The sequence below is a fragment of the Notechis scutatus genome, chromosome Z (assembly GCF_049901735.1).
Source record: "Notechis scutatus isolate UNSWTSFEM ecotype Mainland chromosome Z, rNotScu1.2, whole genome shotgun sequence".
Classification (NCBI taxonomy): domain Eukaryota; kingdom Metazoa; phylum Chordata; class Lepidosauria; order Squamata; family Elapidae; genus Notechis; species Notechis scutatus.
Window position 1 is genome coordinate 128,528,232 of NC_142025.1, and position 21,557 is coordinate 128,549,788.

Below are 21,557 nucleotides of genomic sequence, written 5' to 3' on the forward strand. Positions count from 1 at the left end.
TTTCCTGCCTTTACCAGTGTGGTTTTGTAGTGACTGAGTCTCCTTATACCTCTTCAAAAACTTAGAAATGCCACATTTGGTTAAGTTTCCACCAATTTTTCTTCTAATTTCTTTATAACTGTAGCCTTGTTCACTTAATAATAATTTTTTACATCACTTTCTGGGTGACCAATCAACTCTTTGCACCATTACTTTAATGTTATTATGTTTCACCAGCTCATTAAATACAAGAGCACAAGAAACCCAACCAACTTATTAGTGATCACATAACACACTGACAAATGTCCTCCTCTCAGCTTCAATACATGACATCAATAACTGAATCCTACTGTGATCTGACTGGCTCATTGCTAAAACAAGATAACACCTCATTGATTCTCTAAGCACTCATGTTGATTGGCTACAATCAGATGAAGGAAAGCTACCTAAGCAAGTTGTGCTTCCTTTTTCTTATTATTTGGCTATAACCTTTCATAGAATACAGGTAATTGAACCAACTTTGTTGCACTGTATTCTTGATTAAATTATATTTCCATTGATATATAATTTTATACTACTCCCAAAAAAAAGTAATTAGCCATCAAACCTCAGAAATAGACTTTTTCCAAATGTTTTCACAATTTTGACCACTACTGTATATTAACTTATATGTAATCCTATTGATTATATTATCATACTTGTAGTTATAAACAGTGTTCAAGTTTATTTTATACATAACAATACTCTTTCTTCATCTAATGTCCACCTCTTATCTCTAACCATTGATAAAATCTATTCCACATTAAATAATACTCTGTATCTCCTATCTTTTATTTTCAATGTCAATCTATCCATCTCTGCACAATCCAATATTTTCCAAATTGTATTTTCATTGGAGGGGATATTCTCATTTTTCCAATATTGTGCAAATACAATTCTCGCTGCAGTCAGTACTTGTAATATTAAATTTAGAGTCCCTTTGTTATAGCTTTCTGGTATTATAACAAAAATATTTTGCTAAATAAACACAACTAGTATTTTGTTAGCTAAAGCACACTCAAAGACCGAAATGGATACTCACATTCTCAAAGGCTCACATAGACCTTTGGAATTGCGTATATTTATCTTTCTGTAGTTGACATATGGCCCTGCTCCAGTGATGGATAAAGAAACTCAAGCTGTTTTCTTCCAACAAATGTTTCTGAATGAATCGCACCAACGTAAGGGCCTCCTGCAGCTATTATTGTATTTTAGATGGATCTGGATATACACACACACGCACACACATATATATACATGTTATGTCTCCCCTTTAATTGCAGGCGAGCAAAACAAAAAGCAGCCGTTTCAGAATTAATTCAAATCAAAAACAAACCCCCACAAGAGAACGGCTGGAGTAAATTCCAATACACAGCAATAAATCCTCACTCTGTCCAGCAACCCTGGCGTGGCAGTAAATCACAAGCCTCAGAGAGTTTGCTGCATGTCTTCACTCCCAATTAGTCACTTTGCTTCTGGCGAATTCCACCAGCCCAGCCGTGTCCTTTTATTCACTTATGAAGCGTGCTAATTTCCCTAATTATTGACTAGCTCTACACTTTCTTTCTAACTGGGTTTGTCTTCTCAGCCTCCTTCTGTTTCTGACGCCTAACCATAAGTTCTCCAAATTCTCATCTCCGCTGGAAAACTCTCTCATGCCTTCCCTGTCAGCCATTCCTGGCTGCTGATCAGATAAAGAACCAGAGGAGGTCGAAGGTCCTGACAACTCTATTACTTCAGGTCTGTCTTCCCTTGTTACATCCATCTCCTCATCCTGGTTACTATCCCAATCACTAAGCAATGCCGGCTCATATTTTGCTGCCATGTCCTCATCACTTGAACTCATATCTGCCACAGGAGCAGAATCCAAACCCGGAGCCACAACATATACATATATATGTTTTGAACATATGAATTATTTCTCCCATCCTGTCTTTTTCCCTCTTGAATTGCTATATTTCAGGTTCATTCTTTTCTGAGAAATGTCAGATTTAACAACAGTGTTGATGAAAAAATCTCCTTTGATAAAAATGGAGAATTCATTGGTGGATATGATATTATCAACTGGATCACATTCCCAAATCAGTCCTTTCTTTGGATCAAACTTGGAATGGTAGATCCCACAGCTCCAGCAGACAAGTTTTTCAATATTTCTTTAGATTCCATCACATGGCCAGTAGGCTTTAATCGGGTTAGCTGTTTGAATCTAGATTGGTGTGTCTCGATTTTTATACTATAAAATATGATTATTAATTAAAATCACATAGCAAAATATCTGAATAATATTTATACTAAGTAGAAATGTCCTGGAGAAGGAAAACATTATTTCTAAGAATGTTTACTTTTCTAATAGTTGGTATTATTTTGGCTCTCTGTTAATTACAGACAATGTTTCATGCTTTAGTAAAAGCTGAAATCCAGTGTAATATATTTCATTGGTCTGTTGACTTCAAATCCAGAAGCTAAGAAAAACATCTATAACTAACCACCACATAAATTGTCTTTGGAGAAAAAGACAATTTCTGTAGTGATTAGTTATAACTACACCACAAGAAGATGAGAAGGAAAAGATGATAAAGACAATAATGACTGATGATATAAACCATGGGAAAAGTACTTTAAAAGATTTAAAATGGAATTGCATAACCCGGAAGATATTTTTGAAAGGGAGATAGAGGTTTGGGTGAATACTCTGGAGACCTGGCAGCCTAGGAGGATAGAAATGGGAGAAATATTCAGTCTGAATGGTGATGTTGATAGAGACAAAGATCCAAGAGAGGATATGGGAAGCAAGCCAAAAAATGAATAAGAATTGAAGTATTAAAACAAATGAGTTATGATGGAGAGAAAGGAATTAAATTATTATATATGTAGTTAGATGGAAAGATTGTAGTTTGAAAGACTGGAGTTTATTACGTATGTTTAAATAATAGAAAGACTGGCTCTTGAATTGCATATTATGACTTTGAGCAACCAAATAATGAAGGATTATGTCTTAATATAAACATATGCATTAATACTAGGATTAGCAATGGTGATATGATTAGAAGCTAGAATAGAGGCAGAAATAAGAAATAGGGGGAATATTAGCAGATATAATTTTTATACAACAGAATATAAGTAATAATTTGATGGGAAAGATCAGATGTTGAAACATGGTATTACCATGTATGCTTATAATATCATTGACATTAAAATGAAACATAGAAATATTGAACAACTATTTAAAAAATCATGTATATTAATATTAGGATTATATGAGCTTGATTATTATCACAACTATTTTGATTATCATTTTTGATGTTTGTATCAAAATGAATTATACCCAGGGGCCACACTATTCACATATTGATATTGATGTATACTTAAAAATAAAAATGTAATAAAACTTGAAAAAAAAGAAATTGTCTTTGGAGAGTGAGGATGATAGTTATGAAAAGCAATAGATGCCAATAAAGATATATATTTAATGAATTACTATTTAAGACCAATTCCATCTCAAAATGGTGAAAGTCCCAAAGCATCAATTCTGCCTAGGCTAAGTACAAATACCCACAGGATGGAAAAAAAGTTTTGTAGGTTGCATAGAATATTTTCTTTGGCCCTCTAATAATTATGGATGATGTTTTTCATGGTTTTGAAGTAAAGGCTGGAAACAAGTATAGTAGATTTAATCAGTATGGACATATCAAAATTCAGAGGCTGAGAAAACTATCTAACCAGTCCAGAAATTGTCTTTGGAGAGTGAGGATGACAGTTATGAAAAGCAAGAGATACCAATTAAGATAGAAATTTAATGAATTATTATTTCAGGCCAATTCCATATCAAAATGATGTCAATACACTACTTCTGCTTATTAATCTATTTTTGTTCTGTTGATTCCATGGTATCATTATTTCTCTAAGCACTTCCTGTCCCCTCTGTATCTTAAAAAATATTCTTCATTCATTGATAGGCATTACCTCTATCTTTGTGTAATGATCCTTGTGAGGCAGGATACAGCAAGGCCAAGAAAGAAGGAGAGTCGTTTTGGTGCTATGATTGCCGTTTATGTCCAGAGGGGAAGATATCAAAGGAGAAGGGTAGAAAATTTTCAAATACAACCCTATGTCTATACACTGTCTACAATGAACTATATCAATTGCACTGTGTTCTTTTTCAGACAAGGATGACTGTTCTCAATGTCCAGAAGATCAATTTCCAAATCCTGGCAAAAATATGTGCATTCCAAAGCGGATCACTTTTTTGTCCTGTGAAGAACCCTTAGGGATCAGTCTGACTGCTCTTTCTATTTGATTTTCTTTGATGACAACTTTGGTAATCACAATCTTCATGAAACACAAAGACACTCCTATTGTCAAAGCCAACAACCGGAATCTCACATATGCACTCCTAGTTTATCTTCTCATCTCTTTCTTTTGTGTCTTTCTATTTGTTGGGAGGCCCAATACAACTGTGTCTCTCCTTCGACAACCAGCTTTTGGCCTCATCTTTTCTGTGGCAGTTTCTTGTGTACTGGCTAAAACTTTTGTTGTGGTTCCAGCATTCATGGCCACCAAACCTGGTTCTAGGTTGAGGAAATGGATTGGGGGAAGAATGGTCAGTTTCATACTTCTATCTTGCATTTTTGTTCAAATATGTTTTTGTGCTGCATGGTTGATAAGGTTCCCACCATATCCAGATTTTTCAGTGTCTGAAGAAGTTATCATGGAGTGCAATGAGGAATCAATCATGTTCTACTGCGTTTTGGGTTTTATGGGTTTTCTTGCTCTAGTTAGCTTCTCTGCTGCTTTTCTAGCTAGGAAATTACCTGACAGTTTTAATGAAGCCAAATTCATTACCTTCAGCATATTGGTCTTCTGCAGTGTTTGGCTGTGCTTTATTCCAACCTATCTAAGCACTAGGGGAAAATATACATTGGCAGTGGAGATCTTTTCCATGATTTCCTCCAGTGCTGGCTCCCAAGTGTTTTATCATTGTGATGAGACCTGAACTGAATGATGAATGAAGGGGATCATATGGGCTATATAAAGAAAGACAAGTCCATTACTATCTTATGGTTCAAAGGTAGCCTCATATCATTAATCTTCCATTGTTTAGAAACCATGCAAGAATTAGATAATATGAAATTAGCTGAGCATGGTGATAGAAGAGAATACTTGTGGCTCAAGTTTGAATATCTGGTGCTCTCTAAGCTTGGTTATTTTCTTGCAGACCTTTCATTGTCAAACTAGGCAACATGATCAGTACTAGTAGGGAGTAGGGTTTGTTTAATTTTTATATGCTGGTGATTTGCCTCGACAGTATTGGTGAGAGTGTACTTGGTGATGTCCTAATTTGGCTGTCATTTACTGTTAGCATGTTTGTCTTGTAATTTAAAAACAACCAACCTCAGAGAGCAGTAATGACCCTATAGTTCAGTCTCTTCTACTGGTATCATACATTGGTGTCAAACACTTCAGAAAGCACATGAATGGAATTACTAGGAATTACAAGGAATAACTATTCTTCTGCATGAATGCTTATGACAACAAGCTCTGCCTATTAGTATCATATATAAAACTCCAATAAACTGCACTAGTTTAGAAAATTGCCTACGGAAATGGCAGAAAATGATGTGACTCATTATCATAGATGTCCACCTCAGACTCAACAAATATCATTCCCCACTATCTACTGCAGAACTCAATGTTTTATGGACAGGCCTAATCTTCTTTTAACTCAACTTCCTTTTTGCTATCTAACATTCCTAATTATTAATTTCTCATGCCCTCCTATTTTTCCTGCATAATGCAGACCAGAAGTTGAGGTGGATGCTCTCTGGGTTTTTTTTTTTTTTTTTTTTTTTTGAGGATTGCTCTGTTCTCTGCTTTGAATATGTTTTGTTCTTATCTTCTTCTGATCTATGATATGATCGATTGCCTGGTGCTTTCTGAGATCTCTGTGAGAAGGACTGTGGTTATAAATGTTCTTTTTAAGGTTGCAAAGAACTCTAGTTGATTAGAATTATCCAGTGCTGGGCTGCAAATTTTTTATCCAATTTTTAACCAGTTCTCTGGCTGGATAGATGTGAACGGTTGGGTGATGTCACTCATCACACCCAGCCTCTCACCTCAAAGGAAGAAGAAAGATTCAGCTGGTTGGGCCTAATGCCACCACTGGCTAGTCCTGCTCCCACCCCCACCAGGGGTGGGATTCAAATTTCTTAACAACCAGTTATGTGGGTGTGCCCTAATTTGTGGGTGTAGCTAGGTGGTCATGTGACTGGCAAACCAAATATAAGTGGTCCTTACTTAATGGCCAGTTGCTTAGCAAGTGTTCTAATTTATGACTGACTTCCCCAGAGCTACTTGACCTGTTTTTGGTGTTTTGACAGCCATACATACACACACACACTTATGACCAGTTACAACATCCCATACAGTCTTGTGACTGAGGTTTTGTATGTTTTTTGTTAGTTTCCAACAAATCCTTTTGGTTTCTGGTTAAAGATGCCCATTGGGGAAAATGGACTTGTTTAACAACCAGTGTTTGCTTAATGACAACAAGGTTCACTTAACGACCATGGTGTTTGCTCTAACCCAGGGGTCTGCAACCTTAAACACTCAAAGAGCCATTTTTCTATTTTCTTTTAAATGGGTATCTCTGTCTCTTTTTTTCTCCCTCTTTCTCATCTCTCTCTCATCTCTTTCTCTTTCTTCCTCATCTCTCTTTCTGTTTCTCCCTCTCTCTCTGTTTCTCATTTCTTTCTCTCTCTTATCTACAACTCCTAAGATTGGAAGCTGTTTTTTAATAATTCTATTTCTTTGCAATTTTTTCACACACATTTGTGTATATGTATCCAATATTCTTTCTTCCTTTCCACTATGTGTTCAAAATGGGCAAAGATTTTATATGTGTTTGTGTAGCATATGTATATGTGTGTTATGCATGTGTATGTATATGTATATATATATATATATATATATATATATCACTTTTAATGTGTGCTAGTGTACTTAAAGTAAAAAAAAATGACAATATAAGTTATCTTATCCTATCTTCCTTTTTCCTTCCCATCCCCATTCTTCCCCCCACCCTATTTTGTGTTGGCTTCCCGGCCAAGTACTTACCAGGTTTGATCCTCTTTAGCTTTCTTAAATCAGCCTACTGAAATAAATATCAAACTAAACTGCACAATAATTTACCTACCATCACCACCTTGCACCCGATTTTAATGTAAACAGCCAATCTGCAGCATTACTAAATTTTGCTAAGCATCTGCTGCATGTTACTCTCTTCCTTGATAATCTAATCCAGAGGTCCCCAAACTTGCCAACTTTAAGATTTGTGGACTTCAACTCCCAGAATTCTCCAGCCAGCAAAGTTGCCAAGTTTGGGGACCCCTGATCTAGTCTTACAAACTCAAAGTAAACCGCACCAAACTTGATTGCAGGAAATACGACTTCAGCAATAGAGTGGTCAATGTCTGGAATACTCTACCCGACTCTTTAGTTTCTTCCCCAAACCCCAAAAAACTTTAACCTTAGACTGTCTACTATTGACCTCACCCTTCCTAAGAGGCCTGTAGGGGGCGTATAGCGCACCAACGTGCCTACCGTCCCTGTCCTATTGTTTCTCTTATTCTTTTTATTTTTCTTATATGTACCCATTTCATGTATTCACAACTATGTATACATTTATACTTATTATCTTGTAAACAATTGGCAAATCAAATAAATAAATAAATAAAAATAAATAAATAAAAAACAGTCTGGAGTCACTGGCAAGAGGAGCTCAATGCGGAGAAAAGTTGTGCATCTCCCCATATTGCTTTCTTCTCGACCAGCCTCATCCCCTCCTTCTCATTTGTAGAGTGCACTAAATTTAAAGGTGCTACTTGCTGCAGCAAGAGGAATGTGGGGAGATAAGTAACTTTTCTCCATACCAAGAGGGCTGTTCTCTCTCTCTCTCTCTCTCTCTCTCTCTCTCTCTCTCTCTCTCTCTCTCTCTCTCTCTCTCTCTCTCTCTCTCCCTCCCTCCTCCTCCCTCCCTCTCTCTCTTCTCTCTCTCTCTCTCTCTCTCTCTCTCTCTCTCTCTCTCTCTCTCTCTCTTGTCTCCACTCTTGGCATGGAAAGCAGTCAGTGGGAGCAGCAGTTAAGGTGGTTGGTCACCTGTCCCGGGGCTCAAGCTCATCATATTTGGAGGGGGTGGAGATGCAGCAGCAGCGAGGTGGCAATGGCAATTCCAGCAGAATCGGGGCTTCCACACACCCCCATGCTATCCATGCGGCCACACACATGGTGCATCAGGCCTTTCAGGCTCTGCTCCCCACAGCCGCCGTCAGCTGTCACGGACTCCATTTGTTGACATGAGCCTCTCCACATGTTCCTTCCTGCTGCTGTTTTTGGGAGAGGAAAAGTTTTTCAAAACAGTGGAAATCTTCTGAATCCCCCCCATCAGAAACGGCTCCCAGGTAAGCAGAGAAAAGCAGGATTCAACCTAGCTTGCTTCTCTGATTGCCTGGGAGCGGTTTCTAATGGGAGGGGGGATTTGGAAGCTTTCCACTATACTGGGAAACTCTTGTCTCCCATCAACAGCAGCAGGAAGGAACACGTGGAGGCTTGAGCCAGGTTAGCGGCTGCTTCCATTCTATCACCTGCTGCTGTTTATGGGAGAGCAAAAGTTTCCCCAACAAAGCAGAAAGCTTCTGAATCCCCCCACAATCGGAAACAGCTCCTGGGCAAGCAGAGAGAAGCAGGATTAACCTAGCTTGCTTCCCTTTTTGCCCAGGAGCCATTTCTAATGGGAGGGGCGACTTGGAAGCTTTCCGCTGTGCAGTAGCAGGTGAGAGAAGCAGCTGCAGACCTGGCTGGATCCTATACAAGGCTCTCCATATGTTCCTTGGGGAAGACAAGTGGTGGAGGAAAAGCGATCATTGGTGGTGGCAGCAAAAGGCAAGTGGGGGGAAGGCGACCAAGGCTTGCAAAGCCTCACTCACCAGGGAGATCAGTAAAGGCAGGCCCACAGCAGAAGGCAGGCAGCAATGGCTGGCCTGGCGGGCATGCAAGAACAGGTTGCAGGCAGCAGTGTTGCGCATGCATGCAATGTCGCACATGTGCGATAAGGACTGATGGGCAGCAGCGGAGAAGTGGGTGGAGAGGGCGGAGCCAGCAAGAGGCCCGATTTACTGGTTCTCCGAACTACTGGGAATGGTAACAAGTGGTTCTATAGAACTGGACCGAACCAGTAGAATCCCACCCTGACTCCCATCTATTTTTGGCCTGTTTTTCAGCTTGTTTTGGGGTCATTTTCAGGCCATTTGGGGTCATTTTCAGGCCATTTTCAGGCGATTTTGGGGCCATTTTCAAATCATAGGGGGGCATTTTAGACTATTTTTCAGGCCATTTTCATCATGAAAACAGACAAACACACACTGGTTTGAAAGAAGGGTCAAAGAAACCAGCAACATTAAACAAGCAGCTCTCTAGCAACAGAGGGTGAGGAATATAATACCACTATCTCCTTTTTATAACACAGTCCTTTCAGCAATTATAAAAAGCTTCCACACCCATTTGGCCTACTAAAGTTGACCCTGAAGACACAAAAAACCTCCAAATGGCCTCAACAATTCTTAGAAAGAATGCTAACGACCAGAAGTTTGCAAGGAATGTAAGTTCTTCCATTCCCCATGATTCAGTCGCAATTGAAGAAGCTTCTTGACTGTGAAACGTCTTCAAGGAAAAACAAAGAGAGTCTAGTTCCCTCTTGAAAAAGTAGCTTTGGGTGTTCTAGCAGCTGAGAATTTATAATTAGCAAATGGAACAAATGAGGTTATTCCTCAGGCCCTTTGCCAATGGGAACGGAGGACTCAAGGGATGCATGTGACTGCCCCATCCTCCATTCTTGTCACAATCTCTCATCCCTGTAGTCCTTGACAAACATTTACTCCAAGTGAAACTGTGACACAGAAGCTGGAAGGGAGACAGCTCATTGAGATCTACCTAAGGTAAGTGACCAAGTCAGGCAGGATGGAGGGGGGAGAAGCATATCTAAGTGGGATGGGAAGAGCACTAGCCCCCACCCACCCACCCCTGGACTTTCCTACCCTGAGATACCTCATATGCCCTTAGCAGGCAAAAGCAGGGAGTGATCACATTTAAATTTTGTTATTCATTCCTACAAATCCTTGGTTTATGAATGTAATTGGCAGACTCCATTAAATACTTAACTTGAGAACTACCTGTAACCTTCACACACACACACACACACACAGAGAGAGAGAGAGAGAGAGAGAGAGAGAGAGGCAGAGAGAGAGGCAGAGAGAGACAGAGAAACACACAGAGAGAATTTACATTTCTATTTTGATTTATGGATCAAATGGTTATATTTTTGTCTTGCAATTCATATGTTCCTGCCTCTGGATGCCCTCATGTTTTGAAGTTGTTCACATGTGCGTGTCTCACTATCATTAAGAAATTGGTCAGTTTGTCTCTTCCAGTTCTACGGCACTCCATGAAAATAGGAGCAACTGACACTGAATAATGGCATTTATTTTCCCCATCCTATTCCATCCCATTTCTGGGAGCCTCAAAGCTTTGATAGTATGTTGCAGTCCCTAGTTTTATCTGAAAAACATTTCCAGAAGGCAGATCTGTCTGATCTACTTCAAAGATCTTGTTGCAGACAAAGATATTTATCAACAGAAAGAAGATACTCATGGAAGATGTCAGTATTCGTGGAGTTACTATTAATAGGATTGTCTGAAGTGATGTGCAAGAATCCTGGCCTTCAATGCAATTTTCAGGAGCCTCTTCCTATTCGTCATATCTATCATCAGCTTGGAGACATTAACATTGCTGGCATTATTTCTGTATGCTTGATATTTTCTGACCCCATTGATTTCAGTCAACATCCTTCTCAGGCATTTCATGAGGGACTTATGTAAGTACATCATTAATTTATTGTCAAGCTCTGCACTTTGCTAGTATATCACATGATGCTTGAAATATTTTCCTCTAATGGCAAAATCTCCTCATAGAAACATCTAAAATAGGATGCCAAGGTTTATCTTATCTGATATTATATTTTACTTCAGTTTCCAGATAAAGTTGAAGTGGAGATCAAATCTCCATTTATAAGAAATCACATATCAATATCTATTAATATACAGGTATGTATGGCTTAATTTATGAAGCTGTTACTACAATTAATGAAGGTAAAGCATATATTTCCCATAAGTTTTATCATTTGTTATTTCTGGTACCAAAAGGTCACAATTTCCTTTTGCCTATAAACCATTCTTAAAAGCTGCAGTTTGATAGCGGGCCATTCTCACATTCAGAAACATAGAAATAAGAATTATTTCACACATTCCACAAAATGTGTTGTATTAAAGGATTGTAAGTGCCATAATGTGAAGCAGACCTTTCTTAATGTGCTGTTTTTAATTCTGTTTTACAGAATAGTTTTTCAGAATTACCAGCATATCCTGGCCTTAGCATTTACTATAAAACAGATTAATGAAACCCCCCAGATCCTTCCCAACACCACGCTGGGCTTCCACATTTTTAACAGCAATTTTAGTCCAAGTTGGACTTACTTTGCCTCAATGGTTCTGCCTCTCACTCAGGGCAAATTCATCCCTAACTACAAGTGTGGAATCACAAATATCTTGGCTGCAGTCATTGGGGCACCTGATATCTCTCTTCACATGGTGACTGTATTGGGTATCTACAAAGTCCCTCAGGTAAGATGTGCTGAAGATATACATTATCATTTTGCCATACCTCCACAGACATCTATATGCTTCTCTTTGTAAAAAGGAGAGGCCTTTCAGATTCCTAGATATTATTTTCTGCTTGATAGAATCATTACAGGAGCATGAATAATTGTTATTCTGAACAGACCCCAAAATGTACCTCAATTCCAGATGTTGAACTTAGGTTCAAATTTGAAATGTTCACAGTGAGATTACTTCCAGAAAAATGTATTTATTGAAACCTTAAGAGTGACATCTTGGCTGATATTTTATAAACAAAACAACTGATTGCATAATTACAGTATATAAAGTCAAAGATACCCAAGGATACAAATGAATAAATATATTTTCAGAAGCTCACATAGACATTTGCAATTGCATATATTTATCTTTCTGTAGTTGACCTATGGCTCTGCTCCAATCATGGATAAAGAGACTCAAGCAGTTTTCTTCCAACAAATGTTTCCGAATGAATCCCACCAACGTAGGGGCCTCCTGCAGTTATTGCTGTATTTTAGATGGATCTGGATTGGAATTCTTGTGGTAAAGGATGAGAAAGGAGAGAAATTTCTCCAAGAGGTGATCCCCACATTTTCTGAGTATGGCATCTGCATTGAATTCATAGCAGAGTTCCCAAATGTAGCTTTTTACAGTGATTTTAGTGAAACTGTAGCTGAAGGGATAGATATATACCATGTTCTCATGAAAAGCACAGCCAATGTGATAATCTTATATGGTGAAATTCAGTCCTTAGCATTTCTGAGAACTTTCCTCCAATTTTCAGCAGTGGAGGATATACCAAGGAAGAAAAAGATTTGGCTAATAACAGCTGAGACAGATTATACTTCAATTTCCTTTCATAAATCTTGGGATATCCATTTCGTACATGGTGCTTTATCCTTTGCAGTTCACACAAAAGAAGTCCAAAACTTCCAGGAATTTCTTCAAAATCTAAATCCAAGCAACAATCAGAACGATAATTTTCAAAAAGATTTCTGGGAGCAGGCATTCAGCTGTTTCTTCTCAAACTCAAAAAAGGAGGAGTTTGAGAAAAAGTGTACTGGACAGGAGAAACTTGAAAACCTTCCTACATCTGTGTTTGAAACACACATGAGTGGACAGAGTTACAATATTTACAATGCAGTCTATGCTGTGGCACACGCTTTACAATCTCTTTCTATGTCAAAAACTAGAGAATCAACAATGATGAAAGAAAGAAGGAAACGTTTTCACAATCAAGAGTGGTGGCAGGTAAGTCTGTTAGCAGAGTAGTACAAAAACCAACATATCTGAAGTTGCAACATGTGCCCATAAACTCTACCAAACAATATTCTCCAGGAATATTGATGCCTGAAAATCCAAAAGTGAGATCTAATAATGGATTAACAAATCAAAATATTCATATGCTGATATTAAAATTGTAAATGGCATTTTCTTTAGAATATGCTTTTCTCCATGAAATTAACTTCCTGTGAAGCCCAAAACCAAAGTGACAGATCGAAATTCTTCTAAACTGATTTCTTCTTGTTTTACATCTATAGATAAAACCTTGTCAATCTGAGCACTCTACTATCCATATCTGCAATTTACTCTGTTAATTATTAGCAAGGGGCTTCACAGACATAATATCCAACCTGAATTGCCCTTTATTTCTCTGAAATTCATCCCATCCATCCTGGGAAGCCACTTCCTTACTATATTCCATCACTGTTCCATAAATTCAGTCTATTCATCAAGAGTGTTCAAACTTGACAAATTTAAGATTTATGGACTTCAACTCCCAGAATTCCTGACCTAACATGACTGGAAAAGGAATTCTGGGAGTTGAAGTCTACAAGTCTTCAAACTGTCAAGTTTGAAGACACCTGCTATAAATAAATGGAAGGAAGTCATTTATATATAGTTAATTTGGAATGTTTGCATTGAATCAGTTACAGTTTATTGATCTTTTTATTTTATTCATTCATTTAATCATTTATTCCTTCATTCATTTATTTTTTATTTATTCATTTTTATTTATTTTATTTATTTATTTTGACAAGCAATTATAAGATAACATAATATAAGGTAAGATCTTATGGGATCTTCGTCATTCAATCCATGGGTGGAACAGAAAGGACTGATATATTGTGATTTTCATACTCAATGAAGATTTAGTATGTTGTAATGTTCCCTTTCTATGAGGCATAAATTCTGACATCTTCATAGATAATTTAAGAGCCACGTTCATTTCTACACCCAGCTATTAACAACAACACATACATAGTTTTAGAGCAAATGGGAAGCATTATATGCTTCCTGGAACAAGGCTCTTAGGAGAAGAAGAGAAAGGAGTGAAAATATTTTTAATATCTCAGGCACTTAATAAAAGAGGACCAAGGTGGGATATTACTTTGAGCCTACTTTGAGCCTACTGTCTAAGTTTGTCATAGTTTCATCCAAAGGAGCAAGCATCTTTTAAATCAAATCAATCAGCGTCTGCAGCGTCAGGTCTTGGAGCCATGAAAATAAAATTTGTTACTGTTTCCATTTCTTCCACTTGTATTTGCTATGAAGTGATGGGACCAGATGCCATAATCTTATTTATTTTTAATATTGCATTTCAAGCCAACTTTTGCATTGTTCTTTTTTAACTCATCAAGAGACTCTTTAGATCCTTTTCAATTTCTGCCATGAGAGTGATATTGTCTGCATATCCGAGGTTGTTGATATTTCTCTCAGCAATACTAATTCTGGCTAATTCTGGCCAGGCATTTCACATGATGTACTTTGCATATAATTTAAATAAGCAAGGTAATAATATATAACCTTGTTGTACTTATTACCATATTTTGAACCAATCAGTTTTTCCATATCCGGTTCTAACTGTTGCTTCTTGGCCTGCCCCAATCTGATCCTTTAGAAAAGAAAGACCCTCAACTCCATTTGGTTAAAGCAAAGAATTCTTCTACTAAAATTGTTGGTTGCAGTAATGTCACCCCAGCTCTGAATTATCCCACTCTAACAAGATACAAAAAAGGTTCATCGATAATTCATTCTTTCCCCACCTCCATGACCAGTCTGTTTCCAGCCAACCAAAGCTCACCAAGATGTTTTGAGAAAACTGAGATGTTTGGGGGTAATCTGCTTTTTCTCAGGTTGTTTGGCCTTGGGATGTTGGTACAAACAGGATCTGGCTGCTCTGGTCTTTATCACCTGTCATTCCCTTTTCTGATTTCCCATCACATACACACACAGCTTCTTTCATCCCCCCTCTTCCAGCCTTTGCTGGCAGGAAGTCTGTGAGGTGCCAAGTGGAATCACACAGAGCTGATTTAGCTTTCTAATGGTGGTTGGGTACTCCCAACTCTTTAAGAACTCAACACAGATTGTTGTGATGCACATAATCAAAGGCTTTAGCATAGTCAATGAAATAAAAGTAGATGTTTTTTTCTCTAACTCCCTTGATTTTTCCATAATCCAGCAAATGTTGGCAATTTGATCTACATTTCAAATCTACTCTTCAAAACACAATTTGTACTGCTGGAAGTTGTCTCTTTACTTACTGCTAACGCCTAGTTAGTAGGATTTTGGGTATCATCTTGCTAGTGAGTAAAATTAGCACAATTATGTGGTAGTTTTATACATCCTAGTATTTATTATATATTTATTAGAAGTGATCTGGTTTAAGTAGCTTTCTCAATTAAACTGCAGAGCTTAATTTTATTTTTTTGCTGCTTCTTTATTTTGCAATTTTATATTAATTTTATTTCAGTAATCTGATATATAATCTCTACCTCTTTGTTAGAATGATTGTCATGTTATTTCTTTGATACTGGCCTACAACCAAAATAAGTGGTTATATTTTCTTTGTTTTCAGAAACATTAATTTGTACGTTTTGAATATATGAATTATTTCTCTCTCCCTTGATTTGTTCCTCTCTGATTGTCTCTATGTTTCAGCTTCATTCTTTTCTGAGAAGTATCAGATTCAACAATAGTGTTGGTGAAAAGATCTCCTTTGATGAAAATGGAGAATTCATTGGTGGATTTGATATTATCAACTGGATCACATTCCCAAACCAGTCATTTCTTAGGGTCAAAGTTGGAGTGATAGATCCCAAAGGTCCAGCAGACAAGTTCTTCAATATTTCTATAGATTCCATCACATGGCCAGTAGGTTTTAATCAGGTTAGTTTTTTGAATCTATATTTGTTTGCCTTCATTTAAATATTGTTATTGATGGAAGTCCCAGAGCATCATCTTTAACCAATATAGGTAGAAATTTCCTGGAAAAGGAAAGATACCAGTAAGATTTATTTACTTTTTTAGCAATTGTTATTGAATATTGTATCATTTATGGGTCCTCTATTAATTATGAAAAATGGTTTTTATGGTTTTGAAGTAAATGCTGTTAGATTTCATTAGTCTGCTGACTTCAAAATTCAGAAGTTGAGAAAACCAACTTTAACTAACCAGCACAGAAATTGTCTTTGAAGAGTGGTGATGATGTTTATCACAGGCCTTAAATACAATAATTGTAAATATTTAATTAATTATTATTTCTCAAAAATTGCATCTAAAATTATGTAATCTATATTTTTAATCTGTTAATTCTGCAGTAACTCTCTTATTGCATCCTTTCCTCTCTGTATCTTAAAATATTTTTCATTGACAGGCATTACCTCTATCTTTGTGTAATGATCCTTGTGAGACAGGACACAGCAAGGTCAAGAAAGAAGGGCAGTTGTTTTGTTGCTATGATTGCCATGTATGTCCAGAGGGGAAAATATCAAAGGAGAAGGGTAGGAAATCCCCAAATATAATGGGACTAAACCATGATGACACAACACTATAATTTCTATTAATTAATTCACCTGCATTCTTTTTCAGACATAGATGACTGCTCTCCATGTCCAGAAGATCAATATCCAAATCCCACAAAAAATACATGCATTCCAAAGCGGATCACATTTTTGTCCTATGAAGAACCCTTAGGGATAAGTTTGATTGTTCTTTCTCTTTGCTTTTCTTTAATGACAACTTTGGTAATCACAATCTTCATGAAACACAAAGACACTCCCATCGTCAAAGCCAACAACCGGAATCTCACTTATACACTTCTAGTTTCTCTTCTCATCTCCTTCCTTTGTGTCTTTCTATTTGTTGGGAGGCCCAATACGATTGTGTGTCTCCTTCGACAACCAGCTTTTGGCCTCATCTTTTCTGTGGCAGTTTCTTGTGTTTTGGCCAAAACCTTTGTTGTGGTTCTAGCATTCATGGCCACCAAACCTGGTTCCAGATTGAGGAAATGGGTGGGGGGAAGGATGGTAAGTTTCATTCTACTATCCTGTTCCCTTGTTCAATTAAGTTTTTGTGCTGCGTGGCTGATAACATCCCCACCCTATCCAGATTTTGATGTGCTTTCAATGTCTGAAGAAGTCATCCTGGAGTGCAATGAAGACTCAGTCATGTTCTACTGTGTTTTGGGCTTTATGGGTTTTCTTGCTCTGATTAGCTTTTCTGCTGCTTTTCTAGCTAGGAATTTACCTGACAGTTTCAATGAAGCCAAATTCATCACCTTCAGCATGTTGGTCTTCTGCAGTGTTTCGCTGTGCTTTATTGCAACCTATCTAAGCACAAGAGGAAAATATACATTGGCAGTGGAGATCTTCTCCATGATCTCCTCCAGTGCTGGCTTATTAATGTGTATCTTTCTTCCCAAGTGTTTTATCATTGTAATGAGACCTGAACTGAATGATAAACATCAGCTCATAAAGAGAAAGTTTTAAGAAATCTTTACGTTTGTCTGATATCGTTTATATGTACATGTTGGAGAACTTCCGCACTTTGACATTTAAGTCAGAGAACAATGTACAGAGACAGTGATGTTCTTTGTTTCCCTGTCTCTTGAGATTTGGGTAGCTTGGAAGTGTTTTTTTTTTCCTTCTGGAAGGCAATTATAACTGGGGTCAATAAAAATATGAATTACAGCACAAAATGATGTACTGACATATTTATTGACTATTGATTTAGTGACATATTATAGAATGTTATGGCAAGCTCTGACTAAATGTATCAATTAAATGTGAATTGTAAATTTGTCTTTACTGGTCATCTTAATACATATGCACTGGAATGTGAAAAAAGAAGTGCAGTTTAATACAAATGAGAATTTGTTTAAACAGGGAAGGTCTATTTTTTTTTCCTGAAGTAATCAGACAGAGTGTATTCCCTGATGCGCACCGCTGGTAGTCATCACCTACGAAACATGGAGTAAATTCAAAAGCTGGCCATATGCCTTCTTCTCGATAGGAAAGGTCAAAGAAATATCTGGCACAAAAAATAATTCTAGTAAATTTGAGTTCTGGTTTGTCAGGCTTCGGAGGAGGCAGGAATTCGCGTTTGTGCGCGATCCCTGCTGCGCTCGCTGCTGGAGTGCCTCCGATCCAGCTGGATTTTGAGGCTATAGTTATCCTGTAGGGATAACTGAAGACAGGGGAGATCCAGGCAGGGGTCTGGGGGCATCGCAACCCCCTTCCTCAGCTGGCTGAACTCCCTTTTCCAGAGGCAGTGGACCGGCGGTCAGCAATGGCCGCCACAAAGAACCTCTCAGCCAGACAACTTTGTGCAGGAGGAAGTTGAGAAAGTGAAATTTTTTGGCTGAACTGGAACAATAAGTAACATCTGAACACCATGGAAATTTAGCTCTAAAGGATACATTGTTTCCCAAGAAGATTGTAAAAAGCTGTGGATGAAAGTGAAAAGGGAAAGTTTTATTTTCTTCACTCTCCTTCCCTACGGAGATAGCAATGGAAATTGGAAACACCTGCTTTGGCAACAGAAGGTAACTAATTTTGAAAATTAAAGCCAAGGGGACATTAAAGATTTCTGAACATTGATATTTAAAAATCAAAATCTTTTTGCTATAAGTGGGAAGGGAGAGGTAAATGATTTATATTAAGATTCTGCTGGAGGAGACTGCTTGGAGTTTATAAGATCAGAGATTAACTGCAATAAGACTTCTACAAAATCATTTTGGAATTGTGTAATTGAACTCTACCCCAGGAAGAGAAAGTATTAAAAGAAGAAAGTGCTAAATGAAACAGTTTGTGTTGATTTGGATTGCTTGATGACTTTGGGACTTTTGCAAACAATTTTTTGAAAGACTAAAAACATTTGGATTTTTTAAATATATATATATATCTTACAATGGTGTTATCTGTGGAAGAATTGAAAATGGAATTTAAAAAGCTAAAAGAAGAGGAACAAGAAGGCAAGGGCTCTTCTGGATCTGTTTTTCACTTCTTAGAAATGGCGATTTCTACCTATCAGGAAATACAACAACAAAAAAGTTGGGATGAAGAAGAAGAAGCCAACTTTAATGGACAAATAATTTTAGTTGATGAAGAAAAGGGGAAAGGGGGAAAGAAATGGAGAATTCACGATCTAAAAAAACAATCAAGAAAGGGAAAAATAAGGTGAAAAATCGATATAATGTCAGAAAGCAACAGAAAAGAGGAATACAACAGAGAGGGGAGATTAAAAGGATGGAGATTGATAGATGGGGGGGTAAAAAAGCTAGATTCGACAAGAAAGGAAGGAAAAAGGGAAGAGAAGTTATAAAGGCTTAAAACAAGATGTTAAAAAACAGGTTTGTTTTAGAGACAAAGGGTAAAATACAATTTAAAAAGAGATTGTGCAAAAGTACACAAGATTGTAATGTAGTATTTGTATTTGAAATAGAGTTAGAAAATTGGAATATTATATGTGTTAATAGAATATTGTAGGGAATGGGTAAAATGTCTAAGATTTAATAATAGAGTTTAATTAATTAATTTGTTATGGAACATTGTTTTTACTATACTATAAGCTTATTATGTTTTTTATCTTAAAATGTTACGTAGAATGTACTAAGCAGAATCAGAATGGAAATTATGTATTATTTTAAGTGTTAAATTTGGGGGAAAGATAGAAAAGCGTCATACTTCAACCACTGATTACAGGAAAAATTTTGTATTAAAGAGAAAAGATAAATAGACAATTGAAAAAGAACGGACAAAAGATACAAGTATAATGATTTAAATTGAGATGAAGTAAATAAAATAGAATCAAGAGAGTGAAAAGAGGGGAGAAGACATATAGAAAATATAGAATGTTAAATAAGATTGAAATAGTATATAAGGTGAGCATGAATTTGATTTATGTCTGTACAAAAAGATGTAACCTGAAGTTAAGCCGCTTTCTAAAAAGAAGTTTTATGTTTTCATGTTACTTGTTTTGTTTGTTTATGTTTGTTTATTGAGAATTAAGAATGTTGGATGAGAACATATGAAATCGTAAATAAGACAGATGAAAGTATAAATTTAATGAATAAAATTGAATAGTAGTAAAGGGAAAATTAGTGAGAAGTTGGAAAAAGAGTAATAAGATATGAAGTTGAATACATAAGAGGCATATTAAACTGTGTTTGTATGGAAATGTGATAATTTGGAACTATGCTGTACTTAAATAAGATGTTTTATTTGCTTTGTTAAAAGATGCTTTATGTTCTCACATTTTATGTTTTGTTTGTTTGTGTACTGTCTTTGAAAATTAATAAAATTTGTGTGTTTTTTTAAAAAAATTATTGTAGTAAATTCAAATAAATTCCATCAGAATTCCAATACATGCTAATATCCAATTTGCATAATAGTCTCCTTTTAGGAGATTCAATGCAGTATAATGACGGAGTAGAACAGCATGTTTCATAATCATAAGTCTGGTTGAATAGATAAGTTTTGAAACCCTTGAATAACTGCATAGAACCAGAGGTTCAATGATCATACGTTTATTTGAGTAGATAGTTTTGCAACACTTGAATGAAAGGCACACAGTGATTCTAATTGCCAGTTGATGAGGTGATTCAGTGAGCCATGGCTGAATTGATATATAAAAATCTCACAAATAAAATTCTTTTTTTTTTATAACAAACTTTACTCAGTTTTTCATATTAAAAACAAAAATCTCTTTTTAGTGGACAACATATTTCCGGGTCATCATCTTTACATACAAATATGACATCAATTATACATTGATATATGCATACTTAATTCTATTATTACCTTTTCCATTCCAAATTTTCAGTAAGGAGAGAAACAAACACATTAATTCTGGCCTCTTTCATTAATCTCAATTGATTTGGTTTCATTTCAATTATTTCAAATATAATCCTTTGGTATTTGTTTTTAAACATAAAGATAAACAATATGTGTTTGCCTAATAATAATAATAAAAAAATTTAATTCTAAATTCTTTCATTAATCTCAATCTAAACATCTTTTTATTTCATTTCAATTATTTCAAATATAATCCTTAATATTTATTTTAAAAATAAAAATAAACAATATATATTTGCCTAATAGTAGTAATAATAAAGTTACCAATGTCTCTCCTTGCTTTTAATAATCTATATTAAACTTATTAATTTAGCTGGTTCTTTAGTCTGTCATATTCCCTTTCCATTACACTTTTTTTTAATGAATTCTAAATTAATACAAATTTAACACACCCACACAAAAAGAAAAAAGAACAAATATAAGTTTCCCCTCTTTTACTATTTTGAGTGTGACACCTTAATGATTAGAATATACCTTTATTCCCTCATCTTAATTCCCAATAAACCATTAATCATTACATCTTTTCAATTGGATTCCACAGCATATTCCCCCCCTTTAATAAGAGTTATCAGTATCTATATTACCCTATTTTCTAAATATTTTTAATTGCAGAAATATTCTTATTACCCCTTGTCACCCTGTGGAATCCCCTTTTTAATTC

General features: G+C 36.3%; 1 protein-coding gene across 1 annotated transcript; it reads left to right on the top strand.

Annotated features, from left to right (window-relative positions):
• Positions 1–10,755: 10,755 nt before the first annotated feature.
• LOC148129265 (vomeronasal type-2 receptor 26-like) lies at positions 10,756–17,739 on the top strand. The gene is made up of 6 exons (XM_087944867.1): positions 10,756–10,942; positions 11,462–11,747; positions 12,159–13,010; positions 15,702–15,929; positions 16,417–16,543; positions 16,632–17,739. Exons 1-6 carry the CDS (start codon positions 10,770–10,772, stop codon positions 17,528–17,530), a joined length of 2,565 nt encoding a protein of 854 aa, XP_087800993.1. The 5' UTR covers positions 10,756–10,769; the 3' UTR covers positions 17,531–17,739.
• Positions 17,740–21,557: the final 3,818 nt, after the last annotated feature.